Below are 22,993 nucleotides of genomic sequence, written 5' to 3' on the forward strand. Positions count from 1 at the left end.
ATTATTTAGTTTTAAAAAGTAAATCTGACACACACACTATATGAATGGACCCTGAGGACATGTCAGGAAGTGAAATAAGCCAGCCATAAAAGGCAATGCTGTCAGCTTTCACTTATGCAAAGTGGATAAGATAGCAAACCTCTAGGAGATGGGCAGTAGAATAGTGATTAAGGGGAAATTTAATGGATAAAATTTGGCTACAGATCTGTTTCTCAATGGTGTACTTCCATGGTAACCCCACTACACATGTAAAAGCAGTTAGGAAGAAAAAAGTTTAAGAAAAAAGGTTTTCTGTTGGGTAGATTTTATCACAGTTGCATAAAATTCTATTTGTTTTTCATCAAAATATATTTCGAACAAACGGTGGGAGAGGAGTGCAGGAAGTAACAGCCTTCGGAAACTGTCCCAAAGCCACGTGCTCCTTAGTCATGGTCCTAGCCCTGAGCTCCTCTGAGCAGCAGAGCATCAGGCCTTCAGCTCCCATTACTGCCTTGGAACCTTCCTCTGAGGCTTCTGACTTGGCTTCTAATGTGTTAAATGAGGAAATGCCTCCTTCCTTACAGAGCCCTGAGGTGACATACAGCAGTACTGGGATCAGTGCCCAATAGAACCCAAAGCCAAATCAAGTTCTGTTTTGTGGTGCCTTCACCTCCTAGTATCTAGGAATCTTCCAGTAATAAGACCATCACTAGGTCTGGGCCCTTGAACTTGCAGTAATTAGAGAAAAAAAGTTTTTTGCTTTATAAAGTTGCCTTGCTTTAGGCATTTTACAGTCACATAAAATAGACTGATATATCCATTCAATGTGCAGAGACAAAAGAGAATAGGCAAAGAAATTCTGAACGATAGAACATGAAAGGGAGTGGTGACTGACTATGTTCCTGCACAGGGAGGGCCAAGGAGGCATGAGCTAGTTGCTGCTCTGGAAGTATAAGCTGTTGGTGTGGAAAGGCTTGGGGGCTATACAAGGAGCAGAGACAGACCCACACCCAACTCAGGAAGACTGCCACCTATTTATCAGTAGAACCAGGAGGTGGTGGAAGCGAGGGCACCAACTTCCCAGTGACCGTGCCAAGGAGCTTTCAGGCTGGAGCTCCCAGAGCGGTGAATACCAAGGGTTCGCTTGAATCCCCATCATCACCACTTTTCAGAAACCAAAGGGCCAGGGAACGTAAGAGCCTCGTTTCAAGACACAAGAAGAGCTCGGGCATCCCAGCAAGTCCCTAGCACACCTAAACCCCCTCAGGACAACAGTCCCTCAGTTCCTTTCCAGCCACACTGTTCACCAGGAGACAGGGTTTGTCAGCCCTGAGGAGTCCAAGGACAGGACAGCTCTAACACGGAAGTGGCTAAGGACATCCTGATGGCTTCCAGAAAAGGAGGGGCTGAACTACCACTACAGAAACCTGAGCAGGAGGCCCATATGCAAAACAAAGCACACAGAGCAATTTTAAATTCCAACAACAACAAAACCATGCTAGAGAGAGGCACTCCTACTCCAGTGCCCTGTGTGCCTTAGTGGATATGCATGGCTCCAGTGCAGAAGTCAGATGCCCTGGACAGAAATGGTGCCAGGCCATTCAGGAGGATGGCAGGTCAGGTGGAGAAGAACATGTTGGGTATGAAATGATAAATGCAGGCTTTTTTTTCTATCCCAGCTGTGGGGCGTTTACCCACCAACCCCACAGCTCCCCAGAGTTTTCTTGAGTCTGAGCAGCAGGAAATATTAAATAGAAGGATTTATACTGCGGAGAATATTGAGGAGATAAACAGAAAATAAAGGATAGCCTCGAGAAGGCCTGGAACCTTTTCCAATGGGCCCCGACTGTCTCTGCCCCAGGGAATTTATAGAGACGCCAAGGGGTGGAGCAAAAGACCTCCTCCCCCAGCACAGCCAAGTACAGACCATCTCAGATACCTGCACTTAGGCCCGTGGTCCTAATCATCCTCTATGTGGACCTGCTGGGTAAAGCCATGAGGAACCTGAAAACGGGCTCCCACACCCAGCCCCACTCTGACCTCCCACTTGAGATGCTCAGGGGCTGTCTCCATAGGTGGGCTGTGCTTGAGATCTTTGTGAGATATGGATCAGTCTGCCCTGGTGGTACAGAGGGGCTAACATACCTGCTCTTCCTACCTTAGCATTGCTGTAGGTGCTGTTTGTCAGGTGTAGTGATATTCTAATGCCAGCTACTCAGAAAGCTGAGGCAGGAGGATCACTTGAGCTCTGAGTGCTTAGAACACATGGAAGATCTCCCTGCCATATACACACCATGGTGCTTAGTAAGTGTTCTTCCTTTAGGACTTAGAGTCTAAGTTACACCCTCAGCTCAGATTTTGTCTCACTAGATAGCCTTGGCTGACCTAGGGCTTGCTGTGCAGACCAGGCTGGTCTGGAACTCAGATTTACCTCCCTCTCAAGTGCTATAGTTAAAGGTGTGTGTCACACCACACCTTGCCTCCAGCCCAGATTTTTAAAGTCAGTGATATTTGCTCCTCTTTCTAGATTCAAGATTGCAAACTCCAAGGCAGGCTGGCCTAGTGCCTCTTTCAGTTTTTTTTTAAATAGCTAGAGAAAACATTTCATAACATGAAAACAATATGAGCTTCTGTGTCCATAGGCAAAGTTTAACTAGGACATTGTGGCTTCTCTTCCTTACACTCTGGGCCAGCAGAGTGGAGTGAATGTGATGGTGTTGCCTCAAAGTCTGAAGGATGCCCCGAGGGAGCTGTTCACCTGCTGACATGCCTACTTGCTCTCTCCTCCATAGCGTCCACAGCTAGATGGCCCACATCTTCGTGTATGGCACCCTGAAACGAGGCCAGCCCAACCACAAAGTCATGCTGGACCAGTCACATGGCTCAGCAGCCTTCCGAGGCCAGGGCTGCACAGTTGAGTCCTTCCCACTGGTGATTGCCGGCAAGCACAACATACCATGGCTGCTTCACCTGCCAGGCAAGGGCCACTGTGTGGCAGGTGAGATCTACAAGGTAGATGAACAGATGTTGCGTTTCCTGGATGACTTCGAAGGCTGCCCCAACATGTACCAGCGCACAGCCCTGCAGGTGCGGGTGCTTGAGTGGGAGGGTGCTGGTGGCCCTGGGGACAGCCTCCAGTGCTTCGTGTACAGTACGGCCACCTACGAACCTGAGTGGCTACATCTCCCCTACCATAAAAGCTATGATTCCGAGGGCCCACATGGGCTACGCTACAACCCTCGGGAAAGCAGGTGAGGGGCTAGTGCCCCGGATGCTAACAGGATGGAAGGAGCCCCGTGGCTGCCTGGCATAAGCAGAGCTTTCCTGGCTTAACATCTGTCTATAAAACATGTTGACAAAAGGTCTCTTGACACAATTTTGCACATGCTCTGATGTTACTTACTAGTGCTTGCTATTCAAGGAGCTCCTGAGTTTGCAGGTACTAGATGAGAAACACTCTGAAGTCCCCTAAATGCCAGTTACAGAGCATCTGGTACTCCTTTTTTGATTTGCTTTGCTCTAACCTTAAGTCGGCATCTTCTGTGACTAAAGACCTGGCTGCAGTTAGATCTCAGAAGCTGAATGTACTGATTCCCACATATGAAATCTAGAAAGAAGTGGTGGAGGCCAGGTAGTGGTGGTACACACCTTTAATCCCAGCACTCAGGAGGGAGAGCCAGGTGGATCTCTGTGAGTTCAAGGCCAGCCTGGTCTACAGAACGAGATCCAGGACAGGCACCAAAACTACACAGAGAAACCCTGTCTCAAAAAAAGAAAAAAAAAAATTGGTGGGAAATGCTGGTTTGGGGTGGCTCAATGGAAACCACCTTCGAGAAAAGCATGCTGCACCTAGACTATGTACTCCATCACTCTTCAGTTTCCAGATCACACACAAACTATTAAAACAGCCATTAAAATATAAGTATACTGTTGCTGTTTGGTCTTTTTGATGTACTTACTTGGTAGAAGGTGTTTTTTCATTCTAATTCAGCAAAGTCAGGAGCAGTGGCTCGCTGGGAGACAGCTGAGATCTCAGACTTTGTCGTTGATGGGTGCCCAGCTCTCAGCAGCCTAACCCATATCTGCCACCTGAAGGTACAGCTCTTGGGGGTAGGCCTTTCAGAAGAATCAACACATTAGTAATTTGTTCCTCGGGCCTGGCAGAACGCTTTGCTTCCAAATACAAACAGCACTTAAAATAATGTTAGGAAGACACGAAGTACCAATTACCATCCACCTCCATCTGATAATCTGTCAGCGTAGATGCAAGTCGCACATGATTCTGCTTCTGCCTCCTAGTAAAGTAGAAAATGGATTCCAAGAATTGCAGCCCCAAATGCAGCTGCTGGCTGAGCACCCTGGTACTCCGCTAAGAGCTCACTCACTCTTCAACATAATGGTGGACTGATCACTAACTGCTACTGGCACAGAAACACAACTTATTTTTAGCCCCTTTTTCTTAATTGGAAACTTGCTTCACAAAACAAAGGCAAAGATGGGTATCGGCTGATGGGATGGCTGTCCTGCACCTAACAGTGAAGGTGAGGACTCCTGGCCATGGGGAGAGAGGAAAGGGACCTGGACAGCAAGCTTGTCATTGGATCAGTGAAGGCAGCACCCTGTGTCAATCTACAGACCCCCAAATGGTGATCCATCTCTTCCGTCATCCCGTGTGACTTCTGTGTGGACCCACACAGAAGGAGTCATCCAGACCCTTCATCTCTGCTACCTGGTCTGAGGAATTCATGAATAATGAGCCCTGGGAATCTGTCCTGAATGATGGAAGAAGGAAGGTAATCAGATTATAAAATTGGAAGCAGAACTGGAATTTATATAAATTTTTAAAGGATCATAAGGAAATGCTAGTATTTACAGTCAATTGGCACAGCCTGTTGCCTCTGTGTATATTGTCTTCATTCAGAAAAAAAGGGCAAACTAATATTTAGACAAGTGCTTGGTTTTATTGATTTAATTTTGACACTAGGAAATCTCAGCAGAAGTACAAATCATATGTACAAGTATTTATATCAATAAAAATTTCCATTGGTGATTTTTTTGGCAGAATGTCAGTTTTGCCTCTTCTAAGGAATAAATATGATGCTGTAGAACCTGCTGCACAGGAGTGCTCCTGTAAATGCTTGAACAAATTGAGGGTTAGAGAATAATAGAAATGCTAATTAAAGCACTGATGACTGAAAGGCTCGAAATACTTCATTCCAGCTCCACGAGCAGATCTCCTTCGCCAACTGTGTCTCCAGCTTTGCAATGCACCGACTTCACCTTGAATTAAAAGGGTCGGGGAAGAGTGAGAAACAAGTGGGAACAAGAGGGCCAGCCATCCCAATTTCTTTTGAGAAGTAAGGGCCTTAGGCCCGAAAACATAGACCATCTGCTCACATCTGTCTCTGTAAGGGAACCAGAGTGCAGGAGTGTTCCTACAGAAGCCTGTGCTTAACTCCTCGGCCTGTCACTCAGCCCAATTAAATTCTCAGAGAATGCAAGCTGTGGACTGCTCCCAGGCCCCTGATATGTCCATGCTGGTGACTGACACATTCCATCCCTGCCTCATCCTATGGTTTTGAGACTAGAATGTGTATTTAGTGTCATGGTAGAAACCAAACAGACACACAGCAATCCCAACAGGTACCAATAGAAAGGAGATCTTTTAGCCTGATCATTTCCCTCCTTTTGAAGTAATTAAATAATTCAGTACCCTACTACAGTTGAGTGGCACAGAATGTGGAACTGTTTTATTCTTCTGATTTCTCCTGAACATAATCCTGTCTTGCTTCTCCAGGTTTGTGTTCAGATTTAGAAGGAGCAGGCAGAAGACTGGAGTGCATAAGAGGTCATCATTTCCCTCCTTGGAAATGGTTGCTGAAGCCATGAACAAACAGTGGGTTTGACCTAACTGGCCATATTGGCATTAAGCAAATGAAAATGCTAGGAACTGTCCAGGTTGCTGCACAGGCCTGTGCCCTGTCCCTCCACTGTGAGAAGAAGGGACAGGCTCTTCTCTTAAACTCAAGCCCGGAGTTCCTAAGACCAGTATAAAGCTATGTAAAGCAGTGTAAATACTCAAAGGCCTTGATGGGCAGATGCTATGTATAGTGAAGTGGATGGTGATATGTAGTTTTGTTTAATTGATAGCACATTGACTAGGCTGTAGACGATCCACATTGTGACTCTGTTTCCACCCTGACCCTTCCAGGCACGAACTACTAGCTCCAGACCCAGCCAGGGGCACTCCTTTTTCTTACCAGGTTGAACTCCAGAGGCCTGTGGACCAGGGCTGGAATGAATGAATAGGAGGGACCTGTGCTAGCTGGGTCTTGCTAAAAAGCAGACTTGCCCCAACAGCACTCCTTCAAGCAGTTCTGGGCTAAGGATGAGGTAGCAGCCAGGCTGCTCCTGTGGTTCTCCCAAAACAGCAAGCAAATAAGACACTCAGCTCATTGGGCCCCATGTTGCCTCAGAAATTAAGGCGATTCTGAGTCAGTACCTCAACACAGGGCCCTTGGCCTGATTACACACCTATTCTTGGTCCCTATGACGAGGCCAAGTTCTTACCATGACACTAGTACACTGTTTGCAAAGAACAAGTAAAATGAGTTTTACATGAACCAAAGCTCATATTTTTTGTGCCCATATTTTTGGAAGCTTATAATTTAACTGTTAAGACCCTACAGGCCCATGGACACTGCCTAGCTCTCTTAATCTGCTCTAGCCTGGGGCCACTGAATCTGCAGGGGGCCTTGTAATTTCCCCATGAGGAGCAGGTAGGATAATTCTAGGCCACCGTCTGAGAATCCATCTCATTGTCTTTTGGGATAACAGACCACAAGACAGACAGAAGCTGAGTGATGCAGACTTGGTTGTGACTGACATCTCTCTGAACCCAGTGTCCCCAAAGTGTGGCCATGGTGCAGGCCACAGCATAGGACACAGCCACCCTCTGCTGCTGTCTTCACCTCCCAATCATTCTATATAGATACTGAAAGGGGACAGATTCTGAATGTGCATCTTTTTAATCACAAGAAGAACAGCAAAGCCACTGCTTTTCTGTTTTCAAGTTTTACTCTTAACTATTTTAGTGTTGACACCTCTTTCTCTTTTTCTGCCTGAATCATTAAGCCCCTCACATGTACATGGGGCTTCAGCTCCTCCATCTACAACTGAATTGTTCCTTCGAGGAGAAATTATCTTGAAGAGTTACATTAATTTTTGCTCTCTGTAAAACCATTTCCTGCTGAGTCACCTAAGTCTCAGATAACTAACTGCCTCCGAGACAGATGTCAACATTAAAAATTAAAAACCCTTTCATCTGAAAGACAATGTGGAGAACAATTGTGCTTTGACTACCTGAACATAACACACAGACCCCCTTCCTGGAAAGCCACCTCTCCAGGAGGCAGACACACACTGACAGAGTGGAGCTCCCGAGTCCTAGTATCCTCCCCAGGAAAGGGACAGGTGGCAGAGATCACCTTGACATTCTGTTTAAGGAGACCAAACCATGTCTCAAAGGTGGAGAAAGTCCTACATCCATTACAGGACATACCTTGCCCATTTTCCCAGCTGTCATACTGTTCTGCATTTTCATAGCTTCAATCACACAGATTTCCTGACCTTCTGCTACCTGGAAAATAGGTTAAAAATAGATATTTTAAGAACGTTCTAATTTTGTAGTAACATCCAAGAGTGAAGCCGTTAAATTATTTGTCAAATGTACTGATTGGTCATGGAAACACCCGCAACTTCTCATAGCTCCCACTACAGTACATCTGAGGAGACAGCAGAGAAAGACCATTTACTCTGTTGTCAAGTTCTCATTAGAAAAGCCTGTACTGGAAGATCACAAGTGTAGCATATGGGGCCTCCCCTAGGGCCCTAGGAGTCAGCCAGAGATGCTACAAAACCAGTGCTTCCACCTCCTGGCCATGTCTGCGACAGGCAGATACCTAAGGACCAAGGGACTCAGTGCTTATCTGGATTTGCTGGACAAGGAGTATGGCTACCAAAGGGTAAAGCTTTCTTTACAGGTTGATAAAAATGTTCTGCAATTGACTGTGGTGATTACACAGCTATGCATAAACATCACCAGCAACTTGTCTGCTTTAAAGAGATGATGCATACCACAAAGGAATCAGAATTCAGTAATCTCTTACCCAAAGGTACATGTTTGCCTTTTTCCTGGGAGCTGAAGATAACAACAGCCTAGCATTAGGGCTAACAGGACTGCTGTCTACCTACAAGAAATGCAAGTACTAACACTTATACCAAGTCCTTACAAGAAGGCCTAAGTGCTCCACGGGTGCTTGTTCAAGCCCATGTTCTGATGCTTGGCTTTCCTCTGCCCAGTAGGGAGATCCAGGCTGAGCAGACACATACCTACAGAGTTAATCTCGGACGTCCATCCAGGAGTCAACTGTGACTAAAAGCCACGTTAATGGCCTTAATGATTAAGCACCAAGGATCTGGGCCAGGAGTTCTTTCTCTGTTTTGTGGAAAAGGGTCTCTTGCCCTATGAAGTGGTGGGCTGAAGGCTCCACAGAGTACTGCTGGGTATGCTGGCTGGGGCTCCTGGACAGCCACAGTACTATGGCTGTGCTGGCCAATGCCGCAGAAGGACCTGGAGAATGTTCTTTCCTGCCATCCCCAAATGATCTCCAAGTCCCCTCCTGGCTCCCTGTGTGGCACAAGCTGTCTTTCTGGCAGTATGAGTACTGAAGGCCTGTGCATTCTTTCCTGTGCTGTTCAGGTGGTGGGCTGTGTTTTTCTGGCACGGGAATATAGGAAGAAAGGAGATGCCAAGACTTTGGTGCTGGCACGGAGGAGAGCCACTGCTGACAAGCAGGCTTCGAGCACAGTGCTCACTGCCGCTTTTGATTCATTTCACCTGGCATCTGCAGTGCAGGCCCCGAGAAGCAGCACCTCCAAAGGACTGTTCTTCAAAGTGTGGGGGACAGGAGAAGGCAGCGCCAAGATGACGCAGATGCCCCGGCCGGAGGTGTCAGAATAGTTACTGCTTCGTGCCATCATGTTAGAGTCGTTTCTCTCTCTTCAAAGGCAGGTGGGAGGTCAAGAAAGCCCCGAGAAGGGCAGGTGTCACTGAGGCACACAGGAAAGGCCTATGGGCCCAGCTATGGCCAGAGCAGAACTGAGAGCTTATCCAGCAGCCAGGCTGAGATGTCCCTGGTCCTGGCCTGCAGGTAACAGCACAGATGGCTCCTTAGGACACCTTGAAATTCTTTCCAAAATTAGGAATCAAATCTCTACCTCTGGGCTCTGGTCACTGTTTCCTGTCAGAGGGACAAGTCTTCACCATGGGTATTTATGTGGTAGCTTTCCACATACCCACCTGCCCTGGCTTTCTCTGTGAGCAGCTGAGAGCCCAGGGTTGGCGCAGAGTCTCCTCACCCTATCCCATCAGCTTCCTCATGGATAGGCTTGCCTCGCTCTGCTCTGCCAGCAGCTGTATTACCTATCACTGCTTATTTCCTCTTACCACACTGCTCACGATCTGCTGGCCAGACAGAAGCAGTCCCCTGACCCGTCCTCAACACACACACACACACACACACACACACACACACACACACACACACACACACACCAGTGTCATTACAGTCTTCTGTAAGAAGCCTGGAGGTCTCCGGTGGTTATGGTTAGGGGCCAACAATACCCACTGAACATTAAGGGACAGCTTCACCAGGCCACAGCTCCCCACCCCCCCACAAGACCGTGCTAGAGCCTGGGGGCAGAAAGATTTGGGCCAGTTTAGGATGCCTTGCCACCATGATCATCCTCCCTGGATGGCTCTGGATGCTTGTAAGTGTGAGTGCAAGACTAGGTCCCAAATTATTTAATCTGATCAGAAATGAGAAGTTTCAAAGCTGACATAGCCCCTGCCCCCATACCCCAATTGCAAAGCTGGTAATTTGATGAAAAACAAGCTTCTGACGGGAAGGGAACCTGCCTTTTGCCTGACTCTCACCCCAGCAGCAATTATAGAATTGAATCATAGAATCAGACCTGGGCCCTCCATCTACTTCCCCCCAACCCCACGTACTTCTTAGTTCCCCTCACTGCTGGTCTCCTTGTATCAGTTAGCTGTGACAAGAAACCCATGTCTTCCACCTCTAGCTTGCTTTTTCCTCTCAGCCATGTTTAGAGGCCATTATCTTGAGGCGGCTGTAGGAAAATGTCCCTTGGTGCCTTACAAAACAGTGATATGTTTGGTTCAACTGGATTAATGCTATACACATGCATGCAAAAGCAAGTATAAAAAGAGTTACGCAGACAAGCTTGATCTGATTTCAACTTATTTCATCTCTTGGAAACCAATGTACTACAAACACATAAAAAAAAAAAAAATGCAGTCTCCAGGCTGTGACTATCACTGCTCCTAGCCAGGCTCCAGTTCTCACCAAGAGGAAGCCTCCCTGCCTGTGCTGTCCACACCTGCAGAACATGTAGCACACACCCACTGCAGCAACTGCAGGCCTGAAAAGCCTGAACAGAGCTGGGCAGTCCCCATCACAGTACCTGTAGCTGGGCCAGCCCTGCAGCATGGCTGCACACACACTTCTCTTAACAGTTTTGTGAATCATCTGATAAGACTTACTGATTGTGACAGGTGTATCCAGAGTGGGGCTTACTAAATGGTCACAAGCCTCGCAAGTCTTCCTGATGAACGCAGTCGGCCTGATGTACTTCTTGGCTGTCTAATTGGTGCAAAGTTTGGAGACCTGAATTCCATGGCTTTCATCCGACTTATTGCATCCTCTCCTCTGACACAGGGTCAAGGTTCACATTCGAATCAGATTATTAGAGCAGCCCTCATTAAGTGGGAGCCAGGCTTGCCCCAAACGAGTAAGCTTGTGAGAGAACTCAGTCCATTTACTCAGCAGATTTTCACATGTTTAGGGGCCTGAATGTCACCCAGCATTGCTTTGTGCTGAGGAGTTTCAGACATCTCCAGCTGATGATTAATTGTGAGTGATGGGAAATAAAATCCAGCGAAGCCAGCTGCTTGCCATGGTCGGCAAAATGACTCTAATGGAGAGAGGCTGCCAATTTTCCAGTTTTACTGGCAAGTCTTCCAAGTGTAATTAAGGGAAGTTATAAATGATATGGAAATCTATCAAGTTCCATTTATTTTCAGAGGACTCCTTTCCCAGGGGACTTTTATCTTGAAGCTTATAGTATGCTTTGTTGTGCTAATGATTTAGGCCACATCTTGGTTCTGATTAAAGCCCCCAATCTCCTTCTACCAAGACCCCTTCACTCCTTCCACAAAGATTAAAAGATACAAAACCTTCTCCAGCACATGCCCCCTCTCAGAAAACACACTCTGACTGGGACCCACATGGCAATGTATCGTTCAGACTGCAAACTGCCATCACCCCTAAGAAAGCTCAAAGAAAGTACAGGGTGGGGATGAGAAGAGGGATCTCTGCCAAACCTAAAAGGAAGCCCCTCAAAGTGGAGCCTCAAAAGCTGTGCTTGAGAACAGACATCCATCAGAAGGCGCTGTAGCCCACTAATGTCATTTGATTTGGAATAAAAGCATGAAAATGATGGCAAAGGCCTAAAATTGGAGAAGTAAAGGATGACTGCACAGGGCTCCATTTCTCAATTTCATCCTTCAGAGCCACAAAATGGGGGTGATACAGTGACTGGATGAGCTTTACAGTAACAGCTGTGGTCTTCCCACACAAGGGAGGCCCTTCTAATGGGCTGAGGTCTGTTTGCAACAGACGGGGAGGAACAAAACAAGGCTCCCTATTAAGGGTGCACAGTCCTATTTCTGAGGGAGAAAATCGTTATGGGAGTTGGGTTTCCTTTAAGATGGTCCCTACCCTCTTTTGTCATCCAAACCCAAGAATGTGTTAAAAGTGCTATTGCTTAAAATACAGGCCAGAAGATGCAAATGGCGTCGAGTCTGTGCCCACCCTCCCCCTAGAAGCCCACTCTCTAGCAACTGTAAAGAATGCAGAGGAAACTGTGCCAGTGGCATATGGCTTTCTACTGTGCTAAACATTCATACAAAAGACAGGTTCATCAGTCATTGGAGTATCTGGATAAAAAATTAGCTCCTGATGGATGGTATTTTGAGCTTACCTGCTGCTAGTACATTACCAGAGAAACACGGGTTTTGAAACCCACATGACATTAGAAACTGCAGACCATGAAACACGACCCATGCAGGAGCACATAATGCACGGCAGATTATACAAAATAATAAATAAGCTATTTAAACCCTCTGCCTAAAATTGGGCCCGCTGCAAGGAACCCCGGGTCACTTCTACGCAGGCCAATTAATGCACAGCATCTGCTGTATAGAAGCAGGGCACGAAGCACTTCCGAATGATTCCGGCAATTAAAAGAAAACTGTTTCCTGCCTGTTCAGACAGCAACTGTTTCCCTGCAAGAGTGAGCACCAAATCGGTGCGCAGCTGAAAAATTCAGGCCCCTTTTGGGGAAGAGGCACGGGGGATGGGGGGTGGTGAACCTTTATGGAAAAGAGCCTTCTTTTGTTGTTCTGTGTTCTATGTTTTTCTGCCAAGTGAGACAGAAGGCTCGGAGGGCTTATGGGCCCACTGCAGTCTCCCCTTCTGCTGTACTGGTCCCCCTAAAACCAGGGATCCACATCAAACCTCCTGACTGTACCACACAAGTGAAAATCCCCCCATTTCACATTTAAGGGCTTACCACTTAGAATACAGGTATGCAACACATTAAGTCCCTGAGGTCTAAAGGAGGCAGCCTCAATTTACAAAAAGCTAGGCTAGAATCTGATTATTCCAACTTCCTTTAACTGGGCTGCTAAATATGCCCTGATCCTTCCTGGAGGAGAATGTGTATCTCATGGAAAGACAGAGACGGGACCCCGGGAGATTGCCCTATCTGAGCAAGTATGGGACTGGCTCAAATTACAAAGAGGATGGGCAGTGGACAGAACTGCTGACCCTCATCTGGAGGCACTCCTGCCCAGCTCACTCAGTCTGAAGGGTAAAGGACAGGGAGAGACCACATGTTTAGCATGCCTGAGGGCTCTAGGACTCAAGCCTGTGGTGTCTGCACGGTGCTGCCCCTGGCTTTGCCCTCATACCCCTTAGAACTGTGCAGTGGGAATGTGTGTGGGGTGGGGTGGGGGGAGTGCTCAGGAAGGAATCCAGATCTCAGCCAATGTAAATGAAGTCCAGGTTTTGTAAAAATTCCTTAAAATGAAGAAAAACATGACTCCCTACTGCCCTCTAACTTAGCTCATACTGACAGCCAACGCCTATAGTTACAAAGAGAAAAAGTTGAAACCGGCATGTTTTACAGACTGTGCAAGAGGCCAATCTGACGTGTTACCTTTGTGAATTCAGTAGGTTGTTTTAAAGGACTCAATGATGTATGACCACTTCTTTCTCAGCAATATACATATGTGTGTGTGTGTGTGTGTGTGTGTGTGTGTGTGTGTGTGTGTATATATATATATATATATATATATATATATACACATACATATTCAAAAGAATAGGTTTCTTGAATCTTGGTAAGGTTGAGAATGGTCATCCTTAAAAACGCTACAAAGATAACAGGCGCTCTCCTCCCAGGGAGACCATTCCTTGAAAAATAAACTCATTACCAAGCCTGCACAAGACTTTTATAAAGACTGACCATCAAAACATTTTTATCTTATGCTGATAATTTATATTATATTAAGTTACAAAAATAAAAAAATCCAAATGTTAGCCACAACAAAAACTATCCCTAAACATTTCAAAAGAAATGTTATGTGGAAAAATGATTGAAAGGCCAAGTTGAGGAGAGTCCTTACCTCTGAAGAAGATGAGGCAGGAATTAGATTGTAGAGGGGTCATGGGGCAACTTCATGGTATGTACATTTTATTGCTAGTAAAATTTGAAGCAAATATGGTTAAGGTGAGCAGAGAGCACACAGGTGCTTGGGAGATGATTCTCCCAACTTTCTGGATGCTTCATGATTTAGAGGCTTACAAGTGTTTCTGAGTGTGTGACTGTGTCTGTGCTGATACACTCTGCAGTTTGGGTGCAAAACTGGCTTCTCTTCAAACTGCTTAAACAGTCACTGCTATAAAATATGTAAATTAATTATTGCCATCATTTTCTGATTGTAAATCAGGGCATGCCTGGCTCATCTGCCAGAGAAAGGCAGTAATGAATGCTGGGCTGCAAGAGGCACCAGTGTGCAATGCCAGACACACAGGTACCCAGAGGCCCAACCTAACCCTCGTCGTTGTCTAGAATGACTAAATGCTCTGGAGTTTTCAAAGCTGGTTCTTTGAGCAGTGAAAAAGAAGTCTCTTGCCAAGTTCATGTGCTCCTTCCCCAAGATTAGCTGCAGGCTCAACTACACAAGCTTTGGAGACAACAGGAGGCTGCAACTGAAGCTCTGCAGTGGAGCACCTGTGTGTCCTGTCTCCTGGTCACACCTCTGCCGAGGTTACCCCCCCCCCCCCAAGCACATAGAAGGAAGAAAAGGCTGGTGAAATTGTGTGACATTATTACTGCTTTCATTTTCTGCCCAAGGCATTGTCCAAGAAAACAACAGTCCCAAACCCCAACTGCCTTTCTGCTAAATGCCAGTTTAGGGACCAGGTGGGGTGGCCTCATCTTGGGTCCATAATAATTGGCTGATTTGCAGATGTGAACAGGCTTTGGAGCAGGAAGGCAGAAATGGGCACTTACGTCGCAGTTTTATCTCTTGATGTTGAAAACTCATAAGTCAGAAATGTAAAACTGTCTTCTGGGTTGTGTCTCCCTAACTTCTGATGCAGTAAGGGGAATTCTTTCTGATGCAGATTTTAGGTGAGTGCTGAATCTGAATATAGCTTGAAAGAATCTTAATTAAAAGCAATATTAAAAAAAATCTTATCTTGGGTTGGCTGTTTTTTTTAATTAGTTTTTGTCTTATTTCAAAAGGCTAAAGAAACAAATGTGCACATAAGGGCTTTATTTATTCTTTAAGGACAAAGGGAAACACCACGCAGCAAGTTTAGCGACTTAGTCTGACGTCATCTTGTGGCAGACGTGTACTGCACCAACATGCTCAAGGAACTTTAGATATTTTTGTTAAAGATAAAAGTTTTTAAAAAATCAAGTCATAATAACATTTTATAAAAGAAGTATTACAGTCTATGATTAGCATTATATCAATAGAAAATGGAAATGATGGTCACTATAAAAATATTTCCAGAAGGTAGATAGAAAAATTGTTCTATTAGCTGTCTCTTGAATTAAATTTATGATTTGTTTGCAACTTACATCCCTTCTACATACATTAAAGACCCCACCCTATTATCTTGTGGAAAGTGACTGGCTGCTACATCTAATGTTAAATAGATTGAAGCATTAGAAACTCTTGCTGTGTGGATCCTAAGGGAGTATTTTGAATAAAATTCAACTCCAGTGTTTAGGGCAAGGGAAGTATTTCAAATGAAGTGGTTCTCAGACTTTCCTATAGCAAGCCCTATGAAGGTATTATCTCTTCTATACAACCACCCAAATCCTTCTTTTTCAGGTTTTAAAACACTCTTCAAATTGTTTAGTTTTTAAAAAGCAGCTGAAATTTGTTACTTAGAATTTCATATGATACCTCTGCAAAAGAAACCCACTATTCTGTTATAAAGTCTTACTAAAAGATCAGTAAATTATGAACAAAACTGCAAAGAAAAACAAGAGTGCTTGCCTAGCCTTAGTTATTTTTCCTGAAAACACACAGAAATGATTGGTTTTTTTTGTAGTTCATCGAGGACCCAAAGAAAGGGATAAAAAGACATGTATGTTGCACCTGGCCAGCCACGTACATGCACAGACATAGCATTTGTAAAGAAGGTGAACTCCAAGAATTCCAACTTCAAGAGCACATACAGCAGGCCATATTCTCTGAAAACATCCTGCAGCCATTCTGTAATACCCACACTGAATGGGTGGTGGGTACTTTTAATCTGATAGCTCCCTGTGAAACAAGACTAGCTTCAGACTGTTCCCTCTTGCTGACCACAGAGTGGAAAGTAGGAAGGCCAGCAGTGATGCCAGGAGACGGCATATGTCAAAAGGCAAGATGGCAGCCCTGGCACTGCCTTGCTTGATATCTACTTACTGCCAGCTAATCGGTCACAAGTGGGCAAATGGAGGCCAGGATGGCAGCCTCCAAGGCCAGAGCTGACCCCCCTCCTCTCTGCCCATCTTGGACTCAGGTGTCAGAAAACTAGGACTGAAGGTAAACACTTCTTATGAGGGTGGAGGAACACAAATGTGATTTTCTAAATAAAGCCACACAATTAAGACTGGCAAGCTCAGGCTGGCAGTATAGAGACTGGGTGGCTTCCAGAAAAACAAAACAAACAAACAAAAAAAGAAAGAAAAACCTGCAGGGTAGAGGGAACCAAAAAACCTTCACAGTTAGTTCACTAACCTACACATTTTGACACAGAGATTTCACTGACTACTCTGATAATGCAGTGTGAGAGTTTGTGATTGTTAATGCCAATCACATCCAAGACCAAGGAAGAGCCTGCTTTCAATCCCAACCCTGTATGAAAACAAGGAGGCACCTCCAGAACTCTCAGTCAATTTCTAGCTTTCACATCTCACCTCTCCTACAGCCTGACACTAGTATCAGGTAGCTCCTTATCGGCTGTTCTTCTAGGAATATCCATGCCTTATAAGTGAACGCAGCAAGGCAGGGGTGCCTGGCCCTTTGTGTTTTTCTACAAAAACTGGTAGTTCTCCTTCATCATCAGGGGAAGCCAACCTTAAGTCAGTTTCCAGCTTCATGTTAATTTGGGGACTAATCATTTGAAACAACCAAACTTGATTGTTTTTACTCTTTCTAGACGCTAATATCAACTCCATGGTTTTTCTCAATATTAACATGGTACTTTATCTGTATTAATAAAAAAAATCAGGAGCCATCTTAACATGATCATTACAGAAAATTAGGTAAATTCCAATGGCTTCACTCAAGATAAAAACTAGAATCAGCATAGAGCCCGTGAAAGTCTACCTCATGTGGCTGTTATTTTCCTACACAGAAGTAAAAACACAAGGACTTAAGGGCCTCTCAAAATCTCCCAGTTGCATCTTAAATCATTTTTTTTTTTTTTACTTTTGCTGCTAAGCTGCTGATTTTTAAGAAAATGTATGCATCCTACACATTTGTTCACCAGCAGGTTATGAGGCTGGGCAGATGAATTCCTCAAGGATGCTTCCTATACAGAGGGCTGGGGAATAAGTAGCAATTTAAATGATTCTGTAAAGCCCTAATTTGAGAAAGAATGTCTGCCATCATTTCTATTCCACTCCAACACCACTTGGGAGGAGGTTCTCAGAGGTACTGTCACCAACACAACTCAGATGTGAAGCAGGTAGACAGAGTGAGTGCATAACCTACTATCCATAGCATCCCATGGTTTAGGAGAGGCTACAGAGGGCACTGTATTTGCCATTATTCTGTAGGGAAAGTCTGAACCCAGCATGTCCCTCAAACAGAAATGCTCTTACCATGCCTCCAGGCTTGACAGAAACGGCCACCACCACTCCAGGCATCGGGGAGCGCAGAATGCTGCTTGTGTCCTCGGTTACTTTTTCAAGCATGAATTTGTTCAGTTCTGCTGCAAGTTTGGTTAAAATGTGCACTTTGTACTTGAAAGAGAAAAGCATAAAGGAAGTTAAATGATGAACTTAACTTCCAAAACAGCACTTTAAAGTCTGGTTTTATCTTTAAATTAAAGTTACAGTAATATCCTTTAAGTCAAACATTCTAAAACCCTGCATACAACATCATTTATCTCTGGAGCATATTCAGCCAGTTTTTTTTACAAAGGAAACTACAAGTTATTAATTAATGATATATAAAAAAGCATCATGGATCTTTAAGAAAACCATCTCAGAACTTTATAAAGAAAACAGCAAGAGTTTTGCTTGAGGAACACTCCACTGCGCACAAAGCAGAGGAAGTCAAATCCTGTGAGTCCAGCAGCCTCAGGGATAAAGGCAGTGACACTGTGTGCATACCAGTAGATGGCAGCAAATTGCTGTCACAAACCTCCCATGCCTCTAGAGCAGCTACACTGGGTAGATCAATAAATTGAGACAAAGGCTTCAGTCTTCATTTTGAGAAAAGAAAAGTCTGTAACATTCAAATATTTCTCAGTGACATAAAATGTAGTCACATCAGAAATGTTTTTCTTTTTAGGCACATTATCATGTAGCCTTTTCTGATATGACAGAAGAAAGACAAGATATAAGAATATCTTCTGGGTTGAGACTCGATGCTATCGAGATTTTTAAAACACAGAAAATGCCATGCACAGCAGTTTTCATGGCATCTTTATGTAGGTGGCTCACAAAGGTGGAGGGCCAATGGGTTCAGGCAATCATAACACTTCTAGTAAAGACAATTCTTACTGGACAGGAAACATCCCAGATAAATGTAGATAAATATATGAACCAAAATTTGCTCACAAAAAAATGCTTTGAAGTGGGGAATTGGAGCCAGTGCCAGGTTTCTGGTTCCCACCAGATCCAGTCTCTCCGGGTAAGCCAGAAGCAGCACCCACTGGGCAGCTCCATTTTGTTGGAGGAAGGCTGCTGTAACTCAAAGCCTCCTGTGGGCATCGTGCTAGCAGGGAGGCTAAGGCAGAATCTGATTCCCACTTTGATTCTGCATGGGGACAGTGGCAATCTCCAAGTGGCTCTTTACAGGGCCTATTTAAAGCGGGTGAGGGGAGGCCCCACAGAAGAGCTTTGATGGCCTAGGTTCCAAGCGATACTGTGACAGGTTGAATAATAACATCTTCTGCATGTTTCTTTACTCCTGAACGTGTGTTTTGCAATCAAGACATAGATGTGTCTGCCAGTTTCTGAAGGATATGATTCTTAAGTGAAATTACAGCACAAATAAAAGCTTTTTGCTCCTATTAAAATTCATCTGAGTCATAAGTGGCAAGGGAAAAAGCATGCTGCTGTCAGTCTAACAAACATTCTGGGCAGAGGAACTACTTATCACCCATGAATTGTACTTCCCAGTGTCTCATTAAATCCTTGAGAAGGGGACATAATTGGGCCAAATTGCACAGTTTTAGTATCTGTGCTCTATCTGCCTTGGAAAAGAAAATCCAGCACCACTAGAGGCACACAAGGCGCCAGGCAGGTTCCCTTTCTAGCTGGCATCACCGGGGGAGGCACTGCTATGTGACCAGCTGGCATTCCACCTTGGGGGTTAGTTTTCAGTGTAGCATACAGATCTGTCCTCCCCCCTTTTTCTTTATAATTTGATTTCAAAATGTGACCCTTGAATTTAGGAAAAGTACATACTGAGAATACAATTTAACAGCTTTTCACTACAGCAAATAGGCTTACGAACTAATAATTCAGCTATCACAAATAACCTCCATGCAAACAAAGTGCTAAGACCGTCCTCTGCAACACTTCTCAGAAAGGACCAGATCCTGACACAAAATGGCCCCTTACTATTTTTGTAACTTTCATATCTTCTGAATTCCTTTCTCTGTAGGGCCCCTGCTTTGCTTGGAAAGAGATGTAAAAGAGCCCAAACTCAGTGCTTTAGACACAGCCTTTGTTACTGATGAGATGTTCCTTTCCTTTTGTATTTGTTTATTGTTCTTAAATCTGTTTGGGGATAAATGACTTATTGTAATCACAAGAGAAAAATAACAAGAGTAAATGCCTCAGGAGAGGTCTTGTTGAACATATCTGACTTAGGAAAGAGGAGAGAGAAGCCACTCCTCCTAATCTTACCTTTGATGTTGTCCTGAACATCACAGACCATCTTAAAACAGCCTCTTGTCAGCCCTGCCTGCAGTTGTTCATGGAGCCAAAGTCTGAACAGGCCAAATAGGTAATACATATGGGCCCATCCAAGTAGACATCCTGGTGACCACTATAGAGGCTTTCTAGTACATTCTCCAGAAAAGGAGGCATTGCAGAGTAGCACTAGGGTTTTCAGAGCTTATCGTCTGGACTGGGACTCCTTGTTTTCTCTAGGGGAGAGATGGCAGTTTAAACTAGCCGAGGTTTCGGGAAAGACCTTTCTTGCAATAGCAGAGGACAAGTCTGCTTATGTGATGAACACTTAAATGTTTCCAGAGATTGCAAAATGTCTATGTAGAGTTCAGGGGTGTGTGTGTGTGTGTGTGTGTGTGTGTGTGTGTGTGTGTGTGTGTGTGTGTGTGTGTGTTCAGGCAAAGCACACTGTTGATGTTTCCAAGGCTAGCTGCTAACAGAGAATGGTAGGTTTTCACCCTGTGTGGGTCGAGAAGAGTCAGGGAGCCATGAGGAGGTCCTGTGGAGGTTGGTCAGGTCTGGACTCAGGAGTAGTAGACTCGGTCCCCTCTACTGGCTTTAGGAAACTGTCTCTAAACCATTGCCATACTAATGGAAAGTTTTAAAAAACACCCCACCAGGTGAATTTGAGAAGAGGTGCTGTCTAGATGGGCTTCTTAGCCCAAGTATGACAGTCAGGGAAGGTGTTTAAGCCGATTATGTGAAACCACTCCTAGCCAGGTCTCCAAACAAATCCATTTTATGGTGTCTATAATGTCAAACCATGCCCAACAAGAAAATGTCATCCAAAAGTTTAACAGAAAGAAGAATCAATGAAAACACCAACGGCACAGTCTGAACCCTGCAAGCAGTGGGCAGTGCAGGGTGAGGCACTGGGACCAAGAGGGAACCCAGTAACAAAGACAAAAGACGGGGCTATGGGAGAAGAGAGCAGGAGTGGGAACGGGTAGCGTCTTCCAGAGGGTGTGCTCAGCTGACCACTGCATCCTGTAAGTGGACTACCCACCTGTCGGAGAGCATGCCTCAATCCAGCACCTCTGGGCAGAGGAGAACCACTCCCTGTGTGAGCAGCTCCAACCTGATGGGCTCTGTATTTGTACATGAGGCTCCCTAGTCGAGTTTAAAGCCTGTGAATGTCTTTCCAAGGCCTCTCTACAACCCACCGATGACTTTACAAGCCACATACCAGTGTTGGCAGGATTCAAGGGTGTGACCCTTTGCAAGGTGAAGTTCAATCTGCTTTACATGTCCTTCAGTTGCAATTTCAGAGCCTGTGGGATTTCTCTTGAAGGAGGGCTCAGCTCCAATTTCCCTTTCTAACTCATTTTCCTCCAATGCCAATTAAGATCTACACAGTTGATCTATCTTTTTTTCATGTCAGTTATTGGCCATCTCAGTTAATGTGGAGTCAAGGGCCAACAACCCTGTCTCTGAGTTATCTGGAAGCCTCAAAGTTATGAAGCATTGGCCAAAAACTGTACATCCACAGTCATGCTCCCAAGTATGGTGGCAGGCACATTTTCGTTAAAGACTATCCTCCTATTCAGAGTTTTACACTCCCTAACCCCACCCCCTTAGTCTCTGTCTTTAAGCCACATCTTCATTCGCCTAGTGTGAGCGAACAGGCTCACTGTTCCCTAAAGAACTCCTTCCCTAACTCAGCCAGAGGAAAATCATCATTAGTGTTTGGAAGTGACAGAAGTGATGACTGTCTTTCCAAAACTCCAGTTCTTCAGAAAGGCAGGGGAAACCATGAGCCATACAGTGGAATTGGAAGTCACCTGTGTTCCTTTCCCTAGTTCTTAGTAGAACAAGCACACAGTTAACAAGAGGAAAAGCAAGGTTCCCAACCATGGACTGTACCCTCTTCTCTACTTGAACACAGAGCCCATTAGCTGATCTTTTGAAAGAGAAATTTCCAGAAAACACACAGAATAGGAGCTGATGGCTGCCTCTTAGAGGTTCAACCCATAACAAAGGTGGAAGGACAGGCTGCAGTTAAAGCGCCAGGCCAGTGCCAGGCCAGCCTCGGCCTCAGCCAGGTTTCATGCAGCTGCAGTGGTGGCTTGGCCTGTTAGCATAATGCTGTGACAACTCCATCAGTGCAGTCTCAAGGTAGCTGTCAATCAGGATGCATCATTTAATCCAACAGCACTCGGAGGACTTTCTCCTACAACCCACATGACAGCATAGCTACAGCTCTATTTATATCAGCGCCCAGTTGTGTTTACAACGCTGCAGTAATTAGAGAAGATGCAACAGGCAGCAATATTACTGAGATTTCCATTTTGCAGCATTACCCTGTAAAGTGTGATCCTGCTTCACAGAGTCATGCTAAATGACAAAAGGCTATTTTCTTCAATCTCCCAGCCCCGACAGCACTTCATTTGCAGCTATCTATAATTAGATTAATGGTGTAGTGCAGTACAAAGCAGGCCCACTTCACATCAGATAGCTTATGAATTAGGACAAACACTTATTTCAATTCCAGGCAGAGAAAGCAATGACTGGGGTGTTTAGCATACCCTTTATGGTGGAATGAGATGTTAATTGTGTACCATTACCTCTAAACTGCTTGCTTGTTGTATAAATCACTGTGCTAATTGATGCAGAGATAGAAATGTAGCCACAGGCAAGAAAGCAAAGGAATGAGAGCTGAAGATGGAGGATAAGGGATTATCGAGGAAAACCATATGGAGACAAGGTTCCTTTGAAACCTCTGCTTTCTACCCCTGAGCAGGAATCCTTTAAATACAGCAGTAGGCAAGAAGAAGAAGAAAAAAATTAACTTTCCTTTTTACAAACAAATTTCTTTTATAAGTTCTGCCTGTCAAATAATGGGTAGGTTAAATTAATCTGAAAACACATTTATAAATATTGGAATGTGTGGTTTCAAATAGCGAGAACATCTTATCTGGGCTGTGACTCATGGGTTAAGGGGCAACCCTTATAAATTACTTGATGCATATGTTTCTGACCCACCCACAAGGCAAAACACAAGTTTTCTGAGGATCTGAAGTTCTTTCCAGTGTTAGGAGGAAAAGAAATCTATACTGGTTTAGATCCGTCAGGCTAATTACACAGACACTTTCACTCAGTATGAATCAAACAGAACACAGTCTGCCACTGATGCAGTAACTAGGGCCCTAGAACCCTAGAATCTGGCCAT

The 22,993-nt window shown here is 44.9% G+C and overlaps 2 protein-coding genes across 7 annotated transcripts in view; one reads left to right on the forward strand and one right to left on the reverse strand.

The window, feature by feature from the left end:
- Positions 1-3,911, forward strand: part of Ggact (gamma-glutamylamine cyclotransferase) — a 39,084-nt gene extending 35,173 nt beyond the window's left edge. For all 4 annotated transcript variants that reach the window (XM_052732388.1, XM_052732386.1, XM_052732385.1 and 1 more), the window contains exon 3: positions 2,772-3,911. In XM_052732388.1, coding sequence (XP_052588348.1) covers positions 2,785-3,234 — 450 coding nt within the window. In that variant the 5' untranslated portion in view covers positions 2,772-2,784 and the 3' untranslated portion in view covers positions 3,235-3,911. The remainder of the gene's footprint in view (positions 1-2,771) is intronic.
- A 1,009-nt stretch (positions 3,912-4,920) lies between these two features.
- The window catches only part of Pcca (propionyl-CoA carboxylase subunit alpha), a 359,494-nt gene continuing 341,421 nt past the window's right edge, over positions 4,921-22,993 (reverse strand). For all 3 annotated transcript variants that reach the window (XM_052732382.1, XM_052732381.1, XM_052732383.1), the window contains 3 exons: positions 17,521-17,661; positions 7,541-7,618; positions 4,921-5,259 (listed from right to left, as the gene is read on the reverse strand). In XM_052732382.1, coding sequence (XP_052588342.1) covers positions 5,191-5,259; positions 7,541-7,618; positions 17,521-17,661 — 288 coding nt within the window. In that variant the 3' untranslated portion in view covers positions 4,921-5,190. The remainder of the gene's footprint in view (positions 5,260-7,540; positions 7,619-17,520; positions 17,662-22,993) is intronic.

This window comes from Peromyscus californicus, unplaced genomic scaffold (assembly GCF_007827085.1).
Source record: "Peromyscus californicus insignis strain IS unplaced genomic scaffold, ASM782708v3 Scaffold_12__1_contigs__length_115047231, whole genome shotgun sequence".
In the NCBI taxonomy this organism is placed as follows: Eukaryota; Metazoa; Chordata; class Mammalia; order Rodentia; family Cricetidae; genus Peromyscus; species Peromyscus californicus.